This window comes from Rana temporaria, chromosome 9 (assembly GCF_905171775.1).
Source record: "Rana temporaria chromosome 9, aRanTem1.1, whole genome shotgun sequence".
NCBI classification, from domain to species: Eukaryota; Metazoa; Chordata; class Amphibia; order Anura; family Ranidae; genus Rana; species Rana temporaria.
The window spans coordinates 42,118,235-42,143,652 of record NC_053497.1 but is presented as its reverse complement, the minus strand read 5'-3'; the positions used below and the strand labels follow the sequence as shown (position 1 = coordinate 42,143,652).

Sequence of the window (25,418 nt, the reverse complement as noted above, 5' to 3'; positions counted from 1 at the left end):
TGAGAGGCATGTCGAGTCCATGGAATATTTTATATTTTGACACAAGTTGCGGGAATATGACAAACTGATTTTTTTTTGCACAAAGTTGTCACTAAATGATATATTGCTCACACATGCCATAGTTATATGTGGAATTGCACCCCAAAAGACATTCTGCTGCTTCTCCCGAGTACGGGGATACCACATATGTGGGACTTTTTGTGAGCCTAGCCACGTACGGGGCCCCGAAAACAAAGCACCGCCTTCAAGATTTCTAAGGGCATACATTTTTGATTTCACTCCTCACTACCTATCACTACCTATCACAGTTTTGAAGGCCATAAAATGCCAAGATGTCACACAACCCCCCCAAATGACCCCATTTTGGAAAGAAGACACCCCAAGCTATTTGCTGAGAGGCATGTTGAGTCCATGGAATATTTAATTTTATGGCCCCAAGTGATTGAATAATGACCAAAAAAAAAAAAAAGGCATGTCGAGTCCATGGAATATTTTATATTTTGACACAAGTTGCGGGAATATGACAAACTGATTTTTTTTTGCAAAACGTTGTCACTAAATGATATATTTCTCACATATGCCATGGGCATATGTGGAATTGCACCCCAAAATACATTCTGCTGCTTCTCCTGAGTACGGGGATACCACATGTGTGGGACTTTTTGGGAGCCTAGCCGCGTACGGGACCCCGAAAACCAATCACCGCCTTCAGGATTTCTAAGGGCATAAATTTTTGATTTCACTCCTCACTACCTATCACAGTTTCGAAGGCAATAAAATGCCAAAACAGCACAAAACCCCCCCAAATGACCCCATTTTGGAAAGTAGACACCCCAAGCTATTTGCTGAGAGGCATGTTGAGTCCATGGAATATTTAATTTTTTTGCCCCAAGTCACTGAATAATGACCAAAAAAAAAAAAATACAAAACGTTGTCACTAAATGATATATTTCTCACACATGCCACGGTTATATGTGGAATTGCACCCCAAAATACATTCTGCTGCTTCTCCTGAGTACGGGGATACCACATGTGTGGGACTTTTTGGGAGCCTAGCCGCGTACGGGACCCCGAAAACCAATCACCGCCTTCAGGATTTCTAAGGGCATAAATTTTTGATTTCACTCCTCACTACCTATCACAGTTTCGAAGGCAATAAAATGCCAAAACAGCACAAAACCCCCCCAAATGACCCCATTTTGGAAAGTAGACACCCCAAGCTATTTGCTGAGAGGCATGTTGAGTCCATGGAATATTTAATTTTTTTGCCCCAAGTCACTGAATAATGACCAAAAAAAAAAAAATACAAAACGTTGTCACTAAATGATATATTTCTCACACATGCCACGGTTATATGTGGAATTGCACCCCAAAATACATTCTGCTGCTTCTCCTGAGTACGGGGATACCACATGTGTGGGACTTTTTGGGAGCCTAGCCGCGTACGGGGCCCCGAAAACCAAGCACTGCCTTCAAGATTTGTGTGAGTGAAATCAAAAATTTATGTCCTTAGAAATCTTGAAGGCGGTGCTTGGTTTTCGGGGTCTCATACGCGGCTAGGCTCCCAAAAAGTCCCACACATGTGGTATCCCCGTACTCAGGAGAAGTAGCAGAATGTATTTTGGGGTGCAATTCCACATATAACCATGGCATGTGTGAGAAATATATCATTTAGTGACAATGTTTTGTACATTTTTTTATTTTAATTTTTTTTGGTCATGATTCAATCACTTGGGGCAAAAAAATTAAATATTCCATGGACTCAACATGCCTCTCAGCAAATAGCTTGGGGTGTCTACTTTCCAAAATGGGGTCATTTGGGGGTTTTTTGTGCTATTTTGGCATTTTATGGCCTTCGAAACTGTGATAGGTAGTGAGGAGTGAAATCAAAAATTTGCGCCCTTAGAAATGCTGAAGGCGGTGCTTGGTTTTCGGGGTCCCGTACGCGGCTAGGCTCCCAAAAAGTCCCAAACATGTGGTATCCCCGTACTCAGGAGAAGCAGCAGAATGTATTTTAGGGTGCAACTCCACATATAACCATGGCATGTGTGAGCAATATATCATTTAGTGACACATTTTTCTTTTTTTTTTTTTTTTCTCATTATTCAATCACTTTGGACAAAAAAAAAAAAAATCAATGGACTCAACATGCCTCTCAGCAGTTTCCTTGGGGTGTCTTCTTTCCAAAATGGGGTCATTTGGGTTTTTTTGTGCTATTTTGGCATTTTATGGCCTTCGAAACTGTGATAGGTAGTGAGGAGTGAAATCAAAAATTTACACCCTTAGAAAGCCTGAAGGCGGTGATTGGTTTTTGGGGTCCCGTACGCGGCTAGGCTCCCAAAAAGTCTCACACATGTGGTATCCCCGTACTCAGGAGAAGCAGCAGAATGCATTTTGGGGTGTAATTCCACATATGCCCATGGCATGTTTGAGCAATATATCATTTAGTGACAACTTTGCGCAAAAAAAAATATATATATATATATATATTTATATTTCCCGCAACTTGGGTCAAAATCTAAAATATTCCATGGACTTAAGATGCCTCTCAGCAAATAGCTTGGGGTGTCTACTTTCCAAAATGGGGTCATTTGGGGGGGTTTTCAATTGTCCTGGCATTTTATGCACAACAATTAGAAGCTTATGTCACACATCACCCACTCTTCTAACCACTTGAAGAAAAAGCCCTTTCTGACACTGTTTGTTTACATAAAAACATATTATTTTTTTGCAAGAAAGTAAAGTTGAACCCCCAAACATTATATATTTTTTTAAAGCAAAGGCCCTACAGATTAAAATGGTAGGTGTTGCAAAAAAAATTTCCACACAGTATTTGCGCAGCGTTTTTTCAAACGCATTTTTTGGGGAAAAAATACACTTTTTTTTATTTTAAAGCACTAAAACACACTATATTGCCCAAATTATTGATGAAATAAAAATTATGATCTTAGGCCGAGTACATGGATACCAAACACGACATACTTTAAAATTGCGCACAAACGCGCAGTGGCGACAAACTACATACATTTTTAAAAGCCTTTAAAAGCCTTTACAGGTTACCACATTAGATTTACAGAGTAGGTCTACTGCTAAAATGACTGCCCTCGATCTGCCCTTCGCGGTGATACCTCACATGCATGGTGCAATTGCTGTTTACATATGACTCCAGACCGACGCTTGCGTTCGTCTTTGCGCAAGAGCAGGGGGGGACAGGGATGCTTTTTTTTATTTTTTTATTTTTTTATATATTTATTTCGCTTTTTTTATTTTATTTGTTAACTGTTCCTTCCATTTATTTATTTTTTTACCATTTTTATTGTTATCTCAGGGAATGTAAATATCCCTTATGATAGCAATAGTTAGTGACAGGTACTCTTTTTTTTTTTTAAATGGGGTCTATTAGACCCTAGATCTTTCCTCTGCCCTCAAAGCATCTGACCACACCAAGATCGGTGTGATAAAATGCTTTCCCATATTCTCAATGGCGCCGTTTATATCTGGGGGGGGGGACATTCCCTCCCACTGAATGTAAAAGCAGTCTAGAGGCTAATTAGCCGCTAGGACTGCTTTTACATGAAAGCCGACCGCTGGCTGAAAAGAATGATACCAAGATGATGCCTAAACCCGCAGGCATCATTCTGGTATAACCATTCAAAGTCCTGCAACATACCAGTACGTTGATGGTTCTTGTTGGACATGTATTGTAATCTTTTTTTTTTTCATGCAGTCTGTTGGCTGAACAAAAAAAAGATTGATCGGTGGGTATGCCCACCATTAGAATACCTCCCTTCATCCACCCACTTCTAATGATGGGCATACATGCACCATTTATATATGCCGAAGCATGGGGGCATCCTCCCGCAAAAAAGTTATGCCGCGTACGGTCGGACTTTTCTATGCCCCGTACACACGGTCGGACTTTTCTATGCCGTGTACACATGGTCAGACTTTTCCACAGGAAAGCCTCCGTAGGAATGTCAACCGTATGTACGCGGCATTAGGAGCAAAATCGCTCCTCCGCCCCTAATGCCCCCATGCTCCGGCATATATGCTCTTTTTTGAACTGTAGTGGTGAAATCACCTCCTACAGCATTGGAGTCGCGGCTTTATATATCGTGGGAGCAAACGCTGTTGCTGTCACGCTAAATAAATCCGCACTGCAACTGAATGGCGTACCTGCTAAGCAAATGATGGTTAACATTAAAACAAAGTAACATTCCAGTATAACAGTAAGATCATACCATACCTGCAAAGCAAATACCTATAAAAAAACATAGTAAAAAATAAAACATTTTTTAACGCAACCTGTGCCTAAAATATATATATATGCCAAAGCATGGGGGCATCCTCCCGCAAAAAAGTTATGCCGCGTACGGTCGGACTTTTCTATGCCGCGTACACACGGTCGGACTTTTCTATGCCGTGTACACATGGTCAGACTTTTCCACGGGAAAGCCTCCGTAGGAATGTCAACCGTATGTACGCGGCATTAGGAGCAAAATCGCTCCTCCGCCCCTGCTGCCCGCATGCTTCGGCATATATGCTCTTTTTTTTAACTGTGGTGGTGAAATCACCTCCTACAGCACTGGAGTCGCGGCTTTATATATCGTGGGAGCAAACGCTGTTGCTGTCAAGATAAATAAGTCCGCGCAACAGCTGAATGGCGTACCTGAAAACAGTAAAATAAATTACATACCTGAAAAGCAAGCATGAAAAAACATAACAACAATAAAACTTTGCAGAATAGAATACAGTAAAAAAGAGCAGAACAATAGAGAGAGAATAGAGAGGGAGAGAACAATAAAACGACAACTATTTTTGGTTTTTTTATTTTATATTTTTTTGTGTGTTTTTATTTTTTACTTTTTTTTTTTTTTTTTTTAACACTTTTTTTTGTAACTGTGAACTGTAACTTCAACTTTTCGGTTCCAGGTTTGGGTCTCTCAAAATGCGATGGCATCTTGGGAGACCCTGTGTGAGTGTGCCTAGCCTGTGAAATGTTTCACCCTACACTAATAATTAACGTGTGTGTGGAAGCGTTCAAAACATTCACCAATACAAAGACCAGGATTGCCAGGACATTTGGGACAAAAATAACGGGTGTCACGCCTAAATCCGCGCTTGGTACAGACACGACATTTTCTTTGGGGGGCTCGTTGGGTAGGGGTACTCGGGAGGACATAAGAAAAATGCCTCTCATGCAGTCGGCTTACTGCATTTGGTAGGAGATGGTGAGGTACAATACCGCCTGGATACAGGAGTTCTGTGATGATATCCCTCTGGAATTGAAGGAAGGATTCATTCCGTCCTGAAGCTCTGTATAAGACATGAGCATTCAGTAGAGCCAATTGAAATAAATGTAGAGACACTTTTTTGTACCAGCGTCTCGTCTTACGGGCAATATGATACGGCGCCATCAACTGGTCGTTGAGGTCCACCCCTCCCATATTAAGGTTATATTCGTGGACACAGAGGGGTTTCTCCACAACACCAGTCGCCGTACGAATTTGGACTGTCGTGTCTGCGTGAAGGGTGGTAAGAACGAAAACATTCCTATTGTCCCGCCACTTCACAGCGAGCAAATTTTTACATCTGCAGCAGGCTCTCGCCCCCGGCCTAACACGGGCATCTACAAGCCGCTGGGGGAAGCCCCGGCGATTAGGTCGCACGGTGCCACATGCTCCAATCTGTTGATCAAATAAGTGGCTAAAAAGTGGCACGCTGCTGTAAAAATTGTCCACATACAAATGGTACCCCTTTCCGAATAAGGGTGACACCAAGTCCCAAACAATCTTGCCAGCGCTCCCCATGTAATCTGGGCATCCTTCCGGCTCTACCTGACTATCTTTTCCCTCGTAAACCCTAAAGCTCCATGTGTAGCCTGTGGCCCTGTCACAGAGCTTATAGAGCTTGACCCCGTATCTGGCACGCTTGCTGGGAAGGTACTGTTTGAAAGACAAGCGGCCAGCAAATTTAATCAGGGACTCATCAACGCATACAACCTGCTGGGGATTAAACAAGGCTGCAAAACGTTCGTTGAAATGGTTTACGAGGGGCCGAATTTTGTAGAGCCGGTCAAATTCAGGGTCTCCACGTGGACGACAAAGTGCATTGTCACTGAAATGCAGGAACCGCAGGATCGCCTCGTATCGTCTCCTGGCCATGTGAGCAGAGAAAATGTACATATGGTCAATGGGATGTGTGGACCAATACATCCGCAATGACGGAAATTTGTGTATGCCCATGTTGAGGGTAAGGCCCAGAAAGGTCTTAAATTCGGAAACCTCGAGAGGTTTCCATTCTTTGGCAAGGCGAGACTGGGGGTTAGCGGCGATGTAAGTACCAGCATATAAATTGGTCTGGTCCACAATAGATCTATAGAGATCTTCCGTGAAATACAGCGAATAAAAATCAAGTGACATAAAGTTCGCTGTATCCACCTGAATACCGGGTTGGCCAGTGAATGGGGGAAGTACAGGTGCTGTAGAAGTGGTGGGGACCCAATCAGGATAGGCAAATTCTACAGGAAGGGCACTATGGGCACGACGGGCCTGTCTCTGTCTTTTTCTTGGTGGCAGCGGGACACTACTTGTGCTTGCCACATCGCCAGCTTCAACTGCACTTATGGGACTCGCCACGTCACCAAGTGTTACTGCAGTGCTGGATAAACGACCAGGGTGTACTAGGCCGCTGGTGCTTGCCAATTCACCAGAAGGAATAGCGGCGCTAGTACTGGATCTCTGCTCCATACGAGGGTCCTGCGGTTCTTGCTGCTCAACAACATCAGAATGGGATCGGGTACGCCTGGCCTTAGCAGGGACCTCAACTTCGTCGTGCGAGCTATCTGACATGGAGCCGCTGTCGTAAATGGGTTCATATTCTGAGCCAGAATCTGTCAGATGCGTGACCTCCTCCTCTTCACTATCTGACATGCACATGAACTCAAAGGCCTGCTTATCATTGTACCTTCGGTTTGCCATTTTGGACTCTAAATTTAGTGGTACAATGGTAAGGATTCACAGGTAAAAAAAGCACCTGACTATAGAAAAGCAAATGTAGAAAACGCTTCAAAAAAAACTGTAAGCGATCGCAGGGATCAGGCCTGTCTCTGCGAACGCTGCAGTTATGTGTCTTGTGTTTTGTAAGTGACAGTGATCGATCGATACTGCACTTGGGTGGGTTGGGCTGGGCAGAGGGGGAAAACGCAGGTGCTAGCGGGTATCTGGGCTGATTCCGCTAACAATGCGTTTTTGGGTACCCTAAACTGCTGGGTACGCTAGTATAGATCTGATCAGATCAGGTATCGATCCGTTCAGATCCTATACCACTAAGGGGGGTGTATGCTTAGCGAGTGGGTGTAAGCGGTACTGGCTCTAACCTAACGCTGCCTGGGGTGACGCAGACCCTGACTGGCGCTAAAATTAAATTTATATCACCCGCCGGGTGATCAGGGGGTTAAACCTATTGGGTTATATACGGCGGGTGCTCTGATGCTATAAACAGCAAACTAACCAACCAGCGTCAACCGTAACACTTATACGGTGATCACTGGTGAAAGGGTTAACTAGGGGGCAATCAGGGGGTTAAAACCTTTATTCGGTAATATATGGGGGTACCTAACGCTTTCTAAAAACCTGGTGGCGAACCTAAAATAACTAAATAACTAACTGGCTAACCACGTCACCAGTGACACTTATACAGTGATCAGTGGTGAAAGGGTTAACTCTAGGGGCAATCAGGGGTTAAAACCTTTATTTATGGGGGTACCTAACGCTATATAAACCTGGCGGCGAACCTCAAAAAAAACTAACTGCCTAGCGGCAACAGTGACACTAATACAGCGATCAGAAACCGATCGCTTAGTGACACTGGCAATAGGGGTGAAAGGGTTAACTCTAGGGGCAATCAGGGGTTAAAACCTTTATTTATGGGGGTACCTAACGCTATATAAACCTGGCGGCGAACCTCAAAAAAAACTAACTGCCTAGCGGCAACAGTGACACTAATACAGCGATCAGAAACCGATCGCTTAGTGACACTGGCAATAGGGGTGAAAGGGTTAACTCTAGGGGCAATCAGGGGTTAAAACCTTTATTTATGGGGGTACCTAACGCTATATAAACCTGGCGGCGAACCTCAAAAAAAACTAACTGCCTAGCGGCAACAGTGACACTAATGCAGCGATCAGAAACCGATCGCTTAGTGACACTGGCAATAGGGGTGAAAGGGTTAACTTTAGGGGCAATCAGGGGTTAAACCTTTATTGGGGGGGGGGGGTAGGGGGCTACCCTGGACCTAAAGGGGCCTAAACCTAACTGCCCTGACACTTTTTTCTGTCACACTGACACTAAAAGCAGTGATCAGAAAATAAATGATCACTGCAATCAGTGACACTGTGACAGGGGGTGATCTGGGGGTGCTGGGGGGGTGATCGGGGGGGGTTATGTGCCTATGTGTGCTGTGTCAGTGTGCTGTTGGTGCAACTCACAGTACTGACGTCTTCTCTCCTCTGGAATCAAACGAAAAGACCGCCAGAGGGGAGAAAACGTCACTTCCTCCCTGCCTGTGTTTACAGTTACACAGGCAGGGAGGGCTCTGCTGCATTCTCATTCGCTGAGGGAGATCGAGAGGGGACGGCTGGAAACCAATAGCCGCCCCCTCCTCCCGGACCTCCCGTACACCGTTCCCGGCCGCCGCATGTACCGATCGGACCCCCGAACCGAGGTAAGGCGGGGACGTACCTATACGCCCATGTGCCTGTACGTGCCATATTGTGGACGTATATGTACATGCGGTGGTCGGGAACTGGTTAAACTAGGAGAAAAAAAAAAAAAAACCCCTGTTAAAAAAAAAAAAGAAGGGGGAAGGATCTTGAATAATATTTCTTTAAATAAATAAATTAGAAAAACTTGAATTGTTTTTTTATTTAAATGGAATGGAGAATATTTACTTTGTTTTGTACATATCATACAGGAGGAAATGAACGGTAATCAGCATACCACTTGACATCTGCTAGAGCTATTGATGGACTTGATGTTCAGTTTCTACACTCAGCAATTTGCTCTTTACATTGATTCCTAAGGAAGTGAGCAGTTACAGTAACGATCTTTCGCTTCCCACTTTCTAAATTAGTACAGCAGAAGCACGGACAGTGTCAGGAAGAAATGAGGCCAAAGAGCTGAGGTTTATGTGCCTCTAAAACAAAGGGGGATATTTACTAAAACACAGAATCTGGTGCATCTGTGCATTGTAGCCAGTCAACTTCTAACTTCAGCTTGTTCAATCAGGCTTTGATAATTAGGCTGGGTTCACACTACTACACTACTTTCATCCTACTTTGCTCTGTGTTCAATGTTTCCCTATGAGAGCGTCTTGTAGCGTCCTACACAAGTCGGTCCGACTTTGAAAATGCTCCCTGTACTACTTTTGGTCCTACATTGATCCTACTTCAGGCCCATTGAATATCATTGAAGTCGGACCAAAGTAGTATCCTGTTCATGAAAGTAGGATGGATGTAGGACCAATGTAGGATAAATGTAGGACCAATGTAGCAGAGCAAAGTAGGATGAAAGTAGTGTAGTAGTGTGAACCCAGCCTTCGGCCCAATTCATACCTATGCAGTTTGCATATTGCAGGTGCAATTTGTATTTTTCAATACACACTTTTGATCCATCTATGAAACCAAAAAAACAGAAAAAAAGTCCCTGGCCCTTTCCATAAAATGCACACATGTGAACTACATCCATAGGAAACCATGTTAAATGGACTGTAGTGTGTTACTGCAAAACTGAAAATGCCCAAAAAAAAAAAAAACACACATAGGTGTGAACCAGGCCTTAAACCTGAAAGCTGATTGGCTTCTATGCAGAGCTGCACCAGATTTTGCACTCTCCAGTTTAAGTTTCGCTATAAAATGTTAACTATCCCCTATAGTCTGTAAATTAAATAGGGAATCTACATGGAAGATGGTTGGACACTGCAGTTCCAATTTCAACTGAATTAATAAAGGGCAGATTTCTCGGATCTTGAAATACTAAAACCGAAACACTTACCGTATATACTCGAGTATAAGCCGAGGCACCCAATTTTACCACAAAAAAACTGGGAAAACGTATTGACTTGAGTTTAAGCCTAGGGTGTCCATCTGAATGCCTCACTGTGCCCATGACTAGACTTACGTTTAACATGGGAGTATATAGAAGGATTGCCTGGCTTTCGGGAAAAAAAAAAAAAAAAAACGGTGCTTCCCGACCGTAGGTCCCCGAGACAGCAAACTTTGCACACTTGTAGAGGAGAACTTGGGCTACATGTGTGCCAAGGTTTGGGTCCAGGGGACCTACGGCTGGTACCAGGTCCCCAAAATTACCGGAGAAATTACCATTTAACATGGGAGTCTATGGAAGGGGTGCCCGAATTTCAAAAATCGGTGCTCCCCAGGCGTTGCTCCCCTGGACAACAAACTTTGCGAACTTGTAGAGGAAGAGTGGGGCTATATGTGTGCCTATGGCCGGCTGGTACCGGGTCCGGGAGATTAGGGGCAAAAAGGTGACTCAATTATAAGCAGAGGGCGGCTTATACTTAAGTATATACGGTATATGTATGGGTCGATTATTATGTACTCCTGTCGATATGCACTAGGAAGATTATACAATATGTAGATGTTTAGTTTAGTTTTAGCCTTTAAGAGCTACAGCAATATTGGTTCCTAATTTGTAATGATATTCATAGCATCTTGCCTCAAGATTCAGGAGTATATAATACTCAAGGAAATGTTACTTTGTAAGGCAGTTACCAAAAAAAGTATTCTAATTTTTACGGATAAAATTTTGGCCCCCTCATAACACTGTTTGGGTTTACCCAAGGGTGAACGTACAATGGCAAGCTTCAGAAATGCACATTAATGTACATGAAGTTTTTCCAACATGGAAAGCCCAAATTGCTCAACGTTCGAGTCCCTGTGTAGAAAATCAAAGTGAACGGTCTGCCATCAGAACACCCGTGGTATGTTCAACAGGATTTCAAATTTTCTCAGTAGAGCCCAAGGAAGGGGTCTCCAAACTGTTTAAACAAAGGAACAGTTTACTATCCTGATTCAGACTTTGAGAATGCCGGACTGTGGCCAGTGAGGGTAGAAAATGTCCCGTCAATGGACGTAATCAAATGTCCCATCAAATGAATGCATGAGAGGAATATTGCCCCATTGTTGGTATCGGGGGAATTGGTGTCATTGAAAAGAGTAGTGTCCCATCATTGGTGTCAGTGGGAAGATTAGTATCCTGCCATTGTTGTCAGTAGGTGGAATAGTGCCCCATTGTTAGTATCAGTGAAAGGAATTATGCCCTGTTGGTGTCCATGGGAGAAATAGTTCCAAGGGCTGGATAAAGGCAAGCAAAGGGTCACATCCGGCCCCCGGGCCGCAGTTTGGAAAACCACTGGCCTAAAGGCAAGGACACTGCTGAATTGTAGGCACCAACTATAAGCGTTTTACCTAAGCTCCTGTGTCCACATGAAAACCCTTGGATCCCAGGTACAGGTGATACACAAAGCCTTGATTGTTCATCAATCAGAAATGAAGCCCTCAGGTAACAGAAACGGTAGGGCTTCATCTCTACTTGAAAGAACTCAAGGCTGTGTGTACAGTCTGAGCCTAAGATTCAAACAGCTCTGTACAGATAGGGATCAGCTTAAAGTTTACCACATGTACTTGCAGTCGTCTTAGTATTGTCACCTTAAAAAGGCGAAGTGCACTTTCACAGAAAGTGCACTAATCCATCCTGCCGCGTTTGGCCAATGCAACCCACAGCTGTGGCCTGAGCCACTGTAGTCATCCTGCCTTTAAAATCTTTTGTCTCTGCAGTCAATCCCTGTAGGCACTCCTATAGAAGTCTATGTGGATTAAGTCTGCAGGCGCAGTCAGTGCAACAATGCAACGGCCTTGGCTATGGAATGCAGATAAATGTACATTTGAGGCAGAGAAAAAAAAAAAGCGCACTCAAAAAGCACCCTTTAGGGCAGGACAACCTCACTTTTAGATCTTAGCAAAAATAGAACTCAAAACAGGTATCGATTCTCCAACCTACACCTGATCAACAGAAGTTGATCTTTCCTTCACGTGTCCCCTCTCTGAGAGGAGTCATATCCGAATATCTGTGGCGCAGTCAGGTGGGTGGTCAGGTAGCTGTTCAGAATCTGGATCCTTCTGCGTGTCTGACATCTTGGTGCGTTCTACCTTCTCTCGAAGCCGCCGGATGAGGCACTGAGATGTTTTTGTCAAACTGTGCTGTATAAAAAGAAGAGCGAAAAAGATTAAATTGGCCATTATACAATGAAGAAAGCACCAAAATATAGATAATATTAATTACACATCTGTTTTAAACGAGCCCAAAAAAATAAAATAATTCTCCAGTTACATTAATTTTCAGTAGATGAAAAATCTTTGCCCTTGTCATAAATTAAAAAACACACTGTTCCTTATGTGCGACTTAAAGTTTAGTGAAAAGATCACAGGGTACCTTCCATATTATGGAGAATGCTGCAGGAGGTACTAGAACTGTCAAAAGGTGGGAACATCCAAAAGTTCTGAGGTGTACAGGAACAATATCAGAAATTTTGACGGAGATCTCACAATTAAACAGGTTCTGTAAACAAAAAGTCCTTTAATACATTAACTTGTTGCCGCCCACATATGTGCAGCAGTAAAAGGGTGGGCTTTAGCGCCTAACTGTGTTAAGAGCAGGTTAACTGCACTCTCCCTGCAGACAACGAACTGTCAGACAGCTCTTGGTCCAGACCAAAAATTGGTAGTCGGCGGGACAGCCAATCAGTGGTCGCATGATCCTTCTGGCCCCCCTGGCCATTCCGTTAAGGGATGCTGGCAGGGATGGACTGGCCATTGGGACTACAGGGAGTTTCTCGGTGGGCCGATGGCTCAGTGGGCCGGCTTCAGTGACAGTGGACCGCCCCCCCCCCCCCCCGCTCTCCTCTGTCTCTCCCTTCCTGCAGAGCCAAGTCCTATTTCGGCTATTTTCGGGAAGCGTGACGCGCCATAGCCGGCCGTCAATCATGTTCCCCTCTTCATAGAAACGCCTACTCCCCGCGGGAGTCTGAAACGAAACTAATGGATTAAACTGAGTACAGCGAAAAAAAAAAAAAAAAAAAAGGCATACTGTTGCCGACGCTAGACAAAGATTTTTTTTTTTTAGGGTGAACCCCCGCTTTAAGGCTGACTATACAATCTAGCTAGTCTTCTAAACTAGAATAATTTTTTTTGTCTGTGCCCACCTTGCTTTAAATCAAATGCTAGGTCAATAAATTTTTTTTTTTTTAATAAATCCTGGACTTGATATACAAGTAGCGTCATGTCACAACCGAGTATAAAGAGAAGAGAGGCAATATGGTTACATTTACTGAAGGTACAACATTTAGAATCTCAACATGGTTGATGATTAGGAGAGGCACATCCAAGTATGCAAGCATCCGGGGGTAAAGCTGTCCACATAGACCGCCATCAACGTCATTCCTTCCACGCTGCGCTCCATAAGCGTTTCCAGCCTCGCTTTCAGATCACTCTACTGCAGGTAGTATCTACTACTACTCTACTTCCCGTTCACGATTGCAGACTGACAGCAGTGAGAGCCAGAGGTGAGAATGGTCTATATCAGAGATATGCAATTAGCGGACCTCCAGCTGTTGTAGAACTACAATTCCTATGAGGCTTAGCAAGACTCTGACAGCCACAGGCATGACACCCAGAGACAGAGGCATGATGGGACTTGTAGTTTTGTAACAGCTGGAGGTCCGCTAATTGCATATCCCTGGTCTATATGGACAGCTTTAACCCAGATGCCTGCATACTTAAATGTGCCTGTTTTAATCATTAACCATGTGAGTTGCAGCAATTACTGCCTCAATGAAGCGTGGCATGGAAGCCATCAGCCTGTGGCACTGCTGAGGTATTATGGAAGACCAGGATGCTTCAATAGCGGCCTTCAGCTCTTCTGCATTGTTGGGTCTCACGTCTCATCTTTCTCTTGGCAATGCCCCATAGATTCTCAGGTCAGGCGAGTTTGCTGGCCAATCAAGCACAGTAATCCCGCGGTCATTGAATCAGGTTTTGGTGCTTTGGCAGTGTGGGGGAGGTGCCAAGTCCTGCTAGAAAATTAAGTCAGCATCCCCATAGAGCTCGCCTGCAAAAGGAAGCATGAAGTGCTCCAAAATCTCCTGGTAGACGGCTGTGGCACTGGTGACCCAGGACTTAATGAAGCACAGTGGACCAACACCAGCAGATGACATGGCTCCCCAAATCAACAGACTGGAAACTTCACACTGGACTTCAAGCATCTTGCAGTGTGTGCCTCTCCATTCCTCCTCCATACTCTGTGTCCTTGGTTTACAAATGAGATGCAAAATTTGCTCTTATCAGAAAAGAGGACTTTGGACCACTGAGCAACAGAGGAATACGACATTTGAAGCCCATGTTCAGGATCCGTCTGTGTGTGGTGCTCTTTTACTGCACCGACTCCAGCCTCAGTCCACTCCTTGTGAAAGTCCAACACTTTTGAATGGCCTTTTCCTGACAATCCTCTCCAGGCTGCGGTCATTCCTGCTGCGTGTGCACCTTTTCCTTTACACTTTTCCCTTCCACATAACTTTCTGTTATTGTGCTTTGATACAGCACTTTGGCAACATCCAACTTCTTTTGCAATTACCTTTTGAGGCTTTCCCTTCTTATGGAGGGTGTCAATGATGGTTTTCTGCACAACTGTCAAGTCAGCAGTCTTTCCCATGATTGTGATTCCTACTGAACCAGACAGAGAGACCATTTAAAGGCTCAGGAACCCTTTGCAGGTGTTAGGTCTTAATTAGCTGATTAGAGTGGGACACTTTGAGCCTAGAATATTGCACCTTTTCACCATATTCTAATTTTCTGAGATTGTGGATTTGGGTTTTTTATGAGCTGTGAGCCATAATCATCACAATTATGACAAATCACGGCTTGGACTATCTTGCTTTTCATTTAAGGAGTCTATCTCATATATTAATTTCACCTTTTACGTTGAATTAGTGAAATGAATGAACTTTTGCACCATATTCAAATTTTTTGAGTTTCACCTGTATTATCAGTTTGTCTGTATATTATCTTCCCTACACCCTGCGCATGAAAACTCAGATTAGGAAGTTACCAAGCAGACATTTGATATATTTTCAAGTTGAGTGCATGTGATTTTAGATATCACGTTCTAGTGCATATTTATTTGTTGTTTTTCACAATCAGAGTTTATGTGATCATAGATATCACGTTTTAGCGCGGATCATTTGTTGTTTTTTTTATTGCAGCGCAGCTATTTTCTCTAACATTTGCTTCCTATGGTGTGTATCTCACATAGTTGCAGCGGCGAGTCGCGTTTCTATACACCTTATTTACCATTTTAGACAGTGCAGTATTTCCACCTTTACAATATTTTCAAGTACTGGGAGCTAAAGAAAAAAAAGTTTAGGTAGTCTGCGGAAGGAGGAGAGCAAATCTCAGCAGTTGGAGGATAGTCCTCTATAGCGGGGATATGCAATTAGCGGACCTCCAGCTGTTGCAGAACTACAATTCCCATGAGGCATAGCAAGACTCTGACAGCCACAAGCATGACACCAGAGTCAGAAGCATGATGGGACTTGTAGTTTTGCAACAGCTGGAGGTCCGCTAATTGCATATCCCTGCTCTATAGTCTACTGTGCAGGCAGGTGGCAAAAAAATGTGCAAGCAAAAACAGTGGTGTTGATGTACTAAAAAGAGGAGAAGAGACCGTTCTCTTAGCAAGGTGCACGTTAGTGAATAAAGTGAAATTTGTTTTCACTTTAAATACCCAATTATGTGTTGGTATAATATTTTTTTCCCCCCTTGAACATGATTGGGTATGACTACTTTTGCATTCAACGCCAACCTTCGCTTTTCATTACCAAATCAACAAAGTTAAACATGTTGCACACAGATATACCATTTATTATGACGCTTATTTTAGTACATGGCACATTACTGCAGCTATACTATGCAAATTTGAGTAAGGCCTAAAGGGATTTGGTTGGGGCTCGGAGGGATACAAAAATTCACACATCAATCACTGTCACCCGCCCCCCTTCTGTGCAGGGAATGTGTCAGAAGGCAGGACCAGGCTACAACCTTATTTAAATATAGCTGCAAAGAAATAGTAAAAAAAAAAATGCATATTGCAAGTGGACACAGAACTGTGATGGACAACCAGGCCGTTTGTAGCCAGAGATATGACCTTCTGCGGCTATAAAACAACAAAAGGAGCTTTGCACCTGCTGTCTATTGTGGTATGCTAATGTCCACAAGGAACAATACCGGTCATCAGCCATCTAATTAGGAGCCTCTGGGTAAGTATTAATCAAGCTGATGGCAGCGACAGAGCAGGTGTTAAGAAGGGGATATATTTGCCTTGATAAAACAGAGTGCTGGAAATGCATTTAATCCAAACCTGTTTCAGATGTACGTCTCTAGTGTTTTTCCCAGTACAAGGTGCAACTCTACAGAAATTGCCTTTCTGGAGAAATATTATTATTATTATTATCATCTCTCTATCTTAGGCTACTGCTTAACCACTTGCCAACCAGCCGCCGCAGTTTTACGGCGGCAGGTCGGCTCTGCTGGGCGAGATCACGTAGCTATACGTCATCTCGCCGAGCAGCCAATAGGGGGGCACCCGCGATCGCTCGTTACAGAGCGAGAACTGGGAGCTGTGTGTGTAAACACGCAGCTCCCGGTCCTGTCAGGGGGAGAAATGCCCGATTGTCTGTTCATACAATGTATGAACAGCAGTCATTTCCCCAAGTCAGTCCACCCCCCCCTTTCAGTTAGAACACACCCAGGGAACACAATTAACCCCTTCCTCGCCCCCTAGTGTTAACCCCTTCCCTGCCAGTGGCATTTTTATAGTAATCAATGCATTTTTATAGCACTGATCGCTATAAAAATGCCAATGATTCCAAAAATGTGTCAAAAAAGTGTCCGCCATAATGTCGCAGTACCGATAAAAATCGCTGATCGCCGCCATTACTAGTAAAAGAAAAATATTAATAAAAATGCCATAAAAAACAATCCCCTATTTTGTAAATGCTATAACTTTTACGCAAAACAATCAATAAACGCTTATTGCGATTTTTGTTTAATGAAAAATATATGTAGAAGAATACGTATCGGCCTTAACTGAGAAAAAAAATGTTTTTTATATCTTTTTTGGGGATATTTATTACAGCAAAAAGTAAAAAATATTATTTTTTTTCAAAATTGTCGCTTCATTTTTGTTTATAGCGCAAAAAACTAGAAACCGCAGAGGTGATCAAATACCACCAAAATAAAGCTCTATTTGTGGGGAAAAAAGGACGCCGATTTTGTTTGAGAGCCATGTCGCACAAAGCGACGCAGTGCCGAATCGCAAAAAGGGGCTGAAGTGGTTAAACACAGAATTTTAGACATTATTAAAGTAACCCATAGTATTAAAAATTAGACATAAAAAATGTGATTGTTTTTAATGTGGAAAACTTCCCTGCAATGGACCTGGACAATGTAAGCAAAACACATGATGGAACAAAGCATCTGCAAAAGGTCTTCAGTGAAAACCACGGATCAAAACAATCACCAGATCAAGCTGTTACTTCTATGCAAATCTGGGCCTTAAGCTGGTCCTATATGGATCAAACATAAGTTGGTTCAGCAGGGAAAGGCCAAATTTCAATCCATGTATGGGCACCCTGGCTGTACACAAGTAGATCTAAATCGATTGACTTGTGTACAACCAGCCTGTCCTGTTTTTCCTGAATGATTTGTGCTTACAAGGGCTCAAACTTTGCTCTGTGAGCGAGTTCATAAACCCGATGCCAAGCAAAACACTTATTTAGCATGCCTGTATGCAGCTACATACTAGAACAGGAGTCTCCAAACGTTCTTAGCAAAGGGCCAATTTACTGTCTTTGGGGGGGGGGGGGGGGGCGGCAAGCGAGTGTAGGAAATGCCCTTGTATCCTCACCCCATCATTGATTTTAATTCGAGAAATAGTGCCCCATTGATGTCAGTAGGAGGAATGCGGTCTCATTATTGTTGTCAGTTGGTGGAATAGTGCCCAAAGGGCCAGCTAAAATCAAGAGCCACATCCAGCCCCCAGGCCGCAGTTTGAAGACCCCTGTACTAGAACAAAAAGATCTTGGCTCAAACATCTCCCTTCTCCCAAGCATTCCTATTGGTCTTTTAGGACCTGTGTTGCCAGGCTTTGGACATGTATCAATGAGCAAGCACATTTGATAAAGTCACGTGAACAGTGATGCAACACATCAGGGAGGAGCCGGGTGTCGTCACTTCCAGTCACGGCCGAGACCAGAAGTGTCTCCACATTTGCCATGCTGCTTTGTGTTACTCTGAACTGTTAATACGTTTTGAAATTAAATATTTTTGGGAAATACTACGCCATGGAGCCCTCCCTCTTCTTTTATTACATGTGGATAAGTTGAGAGATTAATTCCTCTGAGTGTTAGCTTATCTTGGACGTTCTGGGAACTGATCGTTGGCTGTGGAACCAGTACTCAATCAGAGAGGCTTGTTTTTTTTACCTGAAAGGAGGTAAGAGGCTGGGGCAAACCATTTGCGCACATCAGATGGTGGAAATTTATTGGATATTTGGCACTTGAACTTTATTCTGATGAACTTTCTTTGCACGATTGGATACGTTCATATGCAATTATATATTTTGGTGTAATTTGCACTTTTAATGGGACTATTTTTTTGCACACTATTCCTGGAAGTACTATTGATGCCACTGTTATTTGCACATTTTTGCAAAGATTGCACATGTTTCCTTGTACTGTATGCACTTTATTCTATAGGAGGTACGGTATACACACGTGAGGTTCTATGTATTCTATGAGGAACAATTATATATGATTACTTAGTAAGCGCCAAATTCCTTTATTTTTCATATATCTTTAGTGTGGGAAAACCATTTATGTTGGCAGCTACTTGTTAGTTCTATTTTTTGGTTTGCGCATTAGTACCCCCAATTTACAATGAGCAAGCACAGCTTGCTATAAAAAATGTGTCGTCTCCGAGATGATTCATAATTAAATTGACAGATGCATTTGTCCTCCATCTGACTCGCTTCAGCCCTGGTTCACACCAGTGCAGGCTTTGAAATCGCACTACTTCAACAGAAAGCAATGCAAATCACAATAAAAAAAAAAAAAAAAAGTAGTGCAGGAGTTTTTTCAAAGTCGCATTGATTTGAATGGTTCCACACCTGGCAATGGGGTGTGACTCGTCATGCGATTTTGAATTTTCACATCGCATGACATATTACACTGGTGTGAACCAGGGCTCAAGCTGCTTTTGCATTCCTATAATCTTTCATGTGGAGAGAAGCCGTTCTGACATGACCAACATGGGGGTAGATTCAGAGAGCAATTACGCCGGCGTATCCATAGATACGCCGTGTAATTGCCAAGTAGCGCCGGCGTATCTACTTTCTGTATTCAGAAAGCTAGATACGCCGACTTTAGCCTAAGATACGACTGGCATAAGTCTCTTACGCTGTCGTATCTTAGGGTGCATTCTGCCGCTGGCCGCTAGGTGGCGCTCCCATAGATGTCAGCGTAGAGTATGCAAATTACATACTTATGCCGATTCACGAACATACGTGCGCCCGGCGGTAGTTTTTTACGTCGTTTGCGTACGTCATTTTCGTCGTAAGGCTGCTCCTGCTATTAGGAGGCGCAGCCAATGTTAAGTATGGACGTCGTTCCCGCGTCGCAATTTGGAAATGTTACGTTGTTTGCGTAAGTCGTCCGTGAATGGCGCTGGACGCCATTTACGTTCACGTCGATACCAATGACGTCCTTGCGACGTCAATTACCGCAATGCACGTCGGGAAATTTTAGGGACGGCGCATGCGCAGTACGTTCGGTGCGGGAACGCGCCTAATTTAAATGATCCACGCCCCCTACGGGATCATTTGAATTATGCGCGCTTACCCCGGCCCCTTTTACGCTACGCCGCCGCAACTTTACAGGCAAGTGCTTTGTGAATCAAGCACTTGCCCGTAAAACTTGCGGAGGTGTAACGTAAATGTCAATCGTTACGCCGCCGCAGTTTTGCGCGCCCCTACCTGAATCCACCCCATGGTCTTTTACTTAATGGGATATTAATCTTCACTGACTAACCAGCTTAGGAGGGTGAGAGGGAACCAAGCTTAACTATTAGGGCCTGCGTTGATAGGCTTTCAGGGGCATCCTGCTTGTATAGGAGGTCAACCTGAGATGTGCATTGACAGGTACATTTTACCTGCAGGTGTCCTCCTAAGCTGCTTTTGCATTCCCATTGACTTGCATGGTGAGAGAAACAGAATTTGAGGTTTACATATGGCTTCTGCTGCTCATATCTCTGGATCTACTGAAGCACTGACTGTCAACTTATGAGCCAAATTCAACTCTTTCCCCCATACATCACCAATCTTCAATCTATGTAATGCTTGAGAGGATTGTCAGACTGCAGATATAGTAGATGAAAATAAAAAGGTCAGACTGCACACGCTACATTTTTAACCTGACGACAAGCTGCAGAAGACCATACGAAACCTGGAGAGACTAGCAGAGAAACACTATTGCCCTAATCAATGTTCCCACTACACACTGCCGAGGTCCAAGGGCCGCACATCATATACAAAAAGGGTCACAGGTTGGCCACCAGGGTTTAAAGTATACACTTTTATGAAGGTGATCGCTAATTATGCATTTTTCCATAATACCTTTGAACTGCCCAGGTTTACCATAAAAAAAACAAAAAAAACACTTACTTAACAAAAAAAAAAAGCAACATAATTTTTTGTGAAAACGTATTACATATCAAGACTGATTTACTAAAAGACGTTGAGAATATTTACTCAAATTGTTTACATTTTGGGTATTCCAAGACCCCTTTCACACTGGGTCGCTGTGCAGGCGCTATAACGCTAAAAATAGCGCCTGCAAAGCGACCTGAAACAGCCGCTGCCCTCTCTCCATTGTGAAGGCCCTGAGGTCTTTCACACTGGAGCAGGACAGTAAAAAAAGTCCTGCTAGCAGCAACTTTGGACTGGTGGAGTGGTGAAGGAGCGGTGTGTATACCACTCCTCCACCGCTCCTGCCCATTGAAATCAATAGGGCACCACGGCTATACCGCCGGCAAAGCGCTGCTGCAGAGGCACTTTGCTGTGGTTTTAACCCTCTCTCGGCCGCTGGCAGGGGGTAAAGCACCCTGCTAGTGGCCGAATAGCGCCGCAAAATTGACGGTAAGGGCCGCACTTAAAAATTGACAGTCAGCGGCACTTCACTGCTGACACCGCCCCTGCCCCAGTGTGAAAGGGGCCTTAGCGTCCACTTTAAAAATCCCGGTATGAAAGAGAAAACCTTTGTGGAGTGATTTCTGATGGTTTCACCATGCCTCCAACACTTAGCTGTCCATCAGCAGGACTGGCGATGTCATTCTCAAAATTCTCTAGCTTGGCATTATACATGTGACCAATGCCATGACACAGATCACATGAATGAATGACATCCAGATTACCCTACTTTGAAAACATTGTAACCTTTTCATTATCATTGGGCATGGTCTTCCTAAGCTATAAAGTCACTTTCACACAGGTGGTCTGATCAGGTCTACTCGTTACTTTTTCAGGCAGACGTGATCAGAAGCTCCATGAAAGTCTATGGGGCAGGCATATGTAAATGGACAGGTTTCCATTTATATCCTCTTACCTCCAAGTCTGCCGATGTCCAGAAAAAAAAAAATGTATTGGAGTTTGTCTGTTATAAATGAACGCTTTAGTTTTCGACTGGAGCTAAAACACTGAACTATTTACCTGCCGAATAGACAACGTCCATATGAAAGGGGTTTCAAAAGGGCACTTTTAGTGATATGTCCGCTTCAAATTTGTTTTGCGAGTTATGCCTCCCTCTTTTGTATTTAAATTCATTACTTAACAGATTTATTGGCCATGCAAATGGAAAACTTTGGTATGTACACACCAATATTCACATCTACAGTACAGTCCATTGCTCTGCACTAGAACCTGGCCTGCAGTTGAACTGCAGAAATTCAAATATGAATGGAAACAGTGACACCACATGGAAGTATTGAGTAATACAGGTTATCGCAAATACAACTACAGCCCTTATTTGTGCGTTTTTTTTTTTTTTTTATTATTATTTTTATTTAAAGCAGACAACTTTAATGAAAATAAAAAAAACGCAAACAATAGTGCTTTTTGCCTACGAACAAATCAAAAATGTTTCTTGCACCGTTAGAAGACTAACGTACGGTAGCTTTTTTTTCTGTATTACAAGAACATATTCCTTTAAATAAAGCTTGTGCGACAAGAAATGTGTCAGCTTCCCAATGAAAATGCTTGTTTCCTGGCTACCGTTACCAATCCTTTAATTTTTCCTGAGTCACTAAACCACAACAAGCATTAAGATCACTTTATTTGCTGTATGTTTGCTCCTGGACAGTGACTGAAAGTATTGAATCCTAAGAAAGCTAAGCAAATAATACATTTCAGGAGATCAGCAATGACAGCCTATGTATTTGTCTTCCATTACATGACAATCAGCTAACTAGACAAAGACATGACCACTTTACCTTTCAATCCGCCAACGCTTTCATTGCGTGGTACATGGCAGAAAAAAAAAAAAAACACACCACACGTCTTCAGGCTTCACAAAGAAAACAATATAAATGGATCGGCAAACAAAATCCTACAAAAAACAACTCTATTGGAGATTCAAGATGCTTGCAAAGCAATCATCGATGGCGATGGCATATGTTTCAAAATAGTCATACTCCTTGCTTAACCACTTCAATACCAGGCACTTACACCCCCTCCTGCCCAATCCAATTTTCAGCGCTGTCGCATTTTGAATGACAATTGCGCAGTCATGCTACACTGTACCCAAACAATTTTTTTATAATTGTGTTCCCACAAATAGAGCTTTCTTTTGTTGGTATTCCATCATTGCTGGGGGTTTTATTTTTTGCGCAACAAATAAAAATACATTTCTTTGTTTCTGTTATAACATTTTGTAAACAAGTACGTTTTCTCCTTGTTTGTCCTGACGGTCACGGATATAGCTGCACTGATAAGGCAGCACTGATGGGCGCCACGGATGGGCACTGATAGGTGGCATTGCTGAGCATCACTGATCTGGCATGAATGGTGCCAGTCAGTGCCCATTTGTGGGCACCGATTGGTTGATTTTAATATTTCTTTACAGCGCCACATACACCCTGAAGGGTGTGTCTAAGCGCTGGAAGGAGGTCCGCTGGTCTATTCTGGACCAAAAAGCAATCCAAGAAAAGAAAGGAAAAAATACTTCATAGACGAACTGATAGCACGTGTACATAAAAGAAAAGAAACCATGTAAAATATCAATAATAAAAACAAACGGTAGCAAGGGGGTTTGGAGTGAGGGGGACATAGGACAAGGGGAGGAGGGGCCAGGTCAGTTTAATTAGGCGTGGTCATAATCAACTTGCCCCAAAGAGGAACGTTTTCAGAGCCTTTCTGAAGGTAATAAGAACAGTAGACTTCCTCAAAGGCAACGGGAGAAGGTTCCAAAGCGAGGCGGCTCTGGCTCTGAAGGATCGGCCACCGAACGAAATCAACCTTACTGGAGGGATGGCAACAAAGTCCTGATCGGCCGATCTCAGTGCCCTGGGGGGATGGCAATGTATGGCCATGTTATTAATGAACAATGATTGGCATATATATGTTGTGGCATCCCTGGTGGCCATGGGAGACGTACCTGGCCATCCACATGTTGGGGCTTCCCTGGTGGTCCAGTGTGGGCATCCGCAGGGGAAACAGCGCTGATAAACAATCAGCACAGACCCCCCCCCCCCCCCCCCCTGTCAGGAGAGCCGCCGATCGGCTCTCCTCTACTCGCGTCTGTCAGACACGAGTGAGGAAAGGCTGATAGACGGCTCTTCCCGTTTACATTGTGATCAGCCGTGATTGGACACAGCTGATCATGTGGTAAAGAGCCTCCGTCAGAGGCCCTTTACCGAGATCGGTGTGTCAAACCGACACACCGCACCACCGATCCCCGCGATGCACGCCGGGGTTCCTAGTTCTAAAGGAACGAAACATGTAAACTCTTGGGGTACAGGGACCCCCCGATGCACATTTTGAACCTCAGTGCTTTTCTTTCTTTTGGAGCTCGGTAACATGGTTACCTTGAGATACTAAGCAACTTAAGGAAAAGTATCACATGGAGACATGAACAGTGCAATCTGAACATAACTTGCACGCTCAAATTGGAGAGACTGACCCCATGGAGACCTAATACATTCTTTATTCTCAACTTTGGAGATTGGTATTTGCCCAACATCATTGAAGACACTGTATAATCGCAGTTCTATACTGGACATTACTATATTATTCACCTATCATTACTGCACTGAGGAGGAGTGCTTCAGGCTCTGTGTGCTACACATGGATGGATGGCTCAGCTGCAAATCTCTCTGGCAGCACGTGAGTACAGATTTGATGTGGTAGCTACGACTCTGAGCTACACATAACAGCCCAACAGTGAGTACAACTTCAGCCGTTTATTTTCTGTGGAATGCTGATCAATTATCTGCTCACCAACAGTGTATATATCAACACATCCAATATTCATGTAAGCCTAATTGCCACTAGCAGTTCAACAAGATTTCAATATCTGATGGACATATCTACTTGATATATTAGAATGGACACTACCCATAAGTAATGGGAACCCGTCAATCAATGGTGGCTACATTGTTGCAAATTCCTCTCAAGTGCAGCATAGGTGAACTCTGATACATAATGATCACTACTACAGTGTCTCAAATATATATTTTCGTTGAATGCCTCCTTATCAGTTACTATCTGATGGAAATTGAATAACTGTTTACGCCAGACGCAGTGACCTATCTGAAGAGCAGAGATTATATATATATATATATATATATATATATATATATATATATATATATATATATATATATATATATATATATATATATATATATATTACACCACTTTTTTTCTCCAGCCTAGTAGAATTGTCTGCGGTCCCTGGGACTATATCTCTCTCATCTGATTTATCACTTGCCATTTATCTCCAATTGAGCAGTATTACTATACCACTATATAGTGGATCCTTCTCATGTCCCCATTTTTGAGCTTTTCTTTTTTGCAACTTTTCCCACTTAGACGGTGGTACTTTCACCTGTAGTTACAGGGAACCACCGCATGGTGTGGAAATCTTTAGGATTATTGATAGCAGTGGGGGTTTTATATGTGCTTGGGGTGGGGGGTCTCTTTGTGTTGTGTGGAGGGTAAATGGGTGAGTTATGGACT

General features: G+C 43.3%; 1 protein-coding gene across 2 annotated transcripts in view; it reads right to left on the bottom strand.

Moving 5' to 3' along the window:
* Positions 1-10,527: 10,527 nt before the first annotated feature.
* KPTN (kaptin, actin binding protein) overlaps positions 10,528-25,418 on the bottom strand; it is a 37,055-nt gene continuing 22,164 nt past the window's right edge. For both annotated transcript variants that reach the window (XM_040323281.1, XM_040323282.1), the window contains one exon: positions 10,528-12,280. In XM_040323281.1, the coding sequence (XP_040179215.1) occupies positions 12,134-12,280 (147 nt within the window). In that variant the 3' untranslated portion in view covers positions 10,528-12,133. The remainder of the gene's footprint in view (positions 12,281-25,418) is intronic.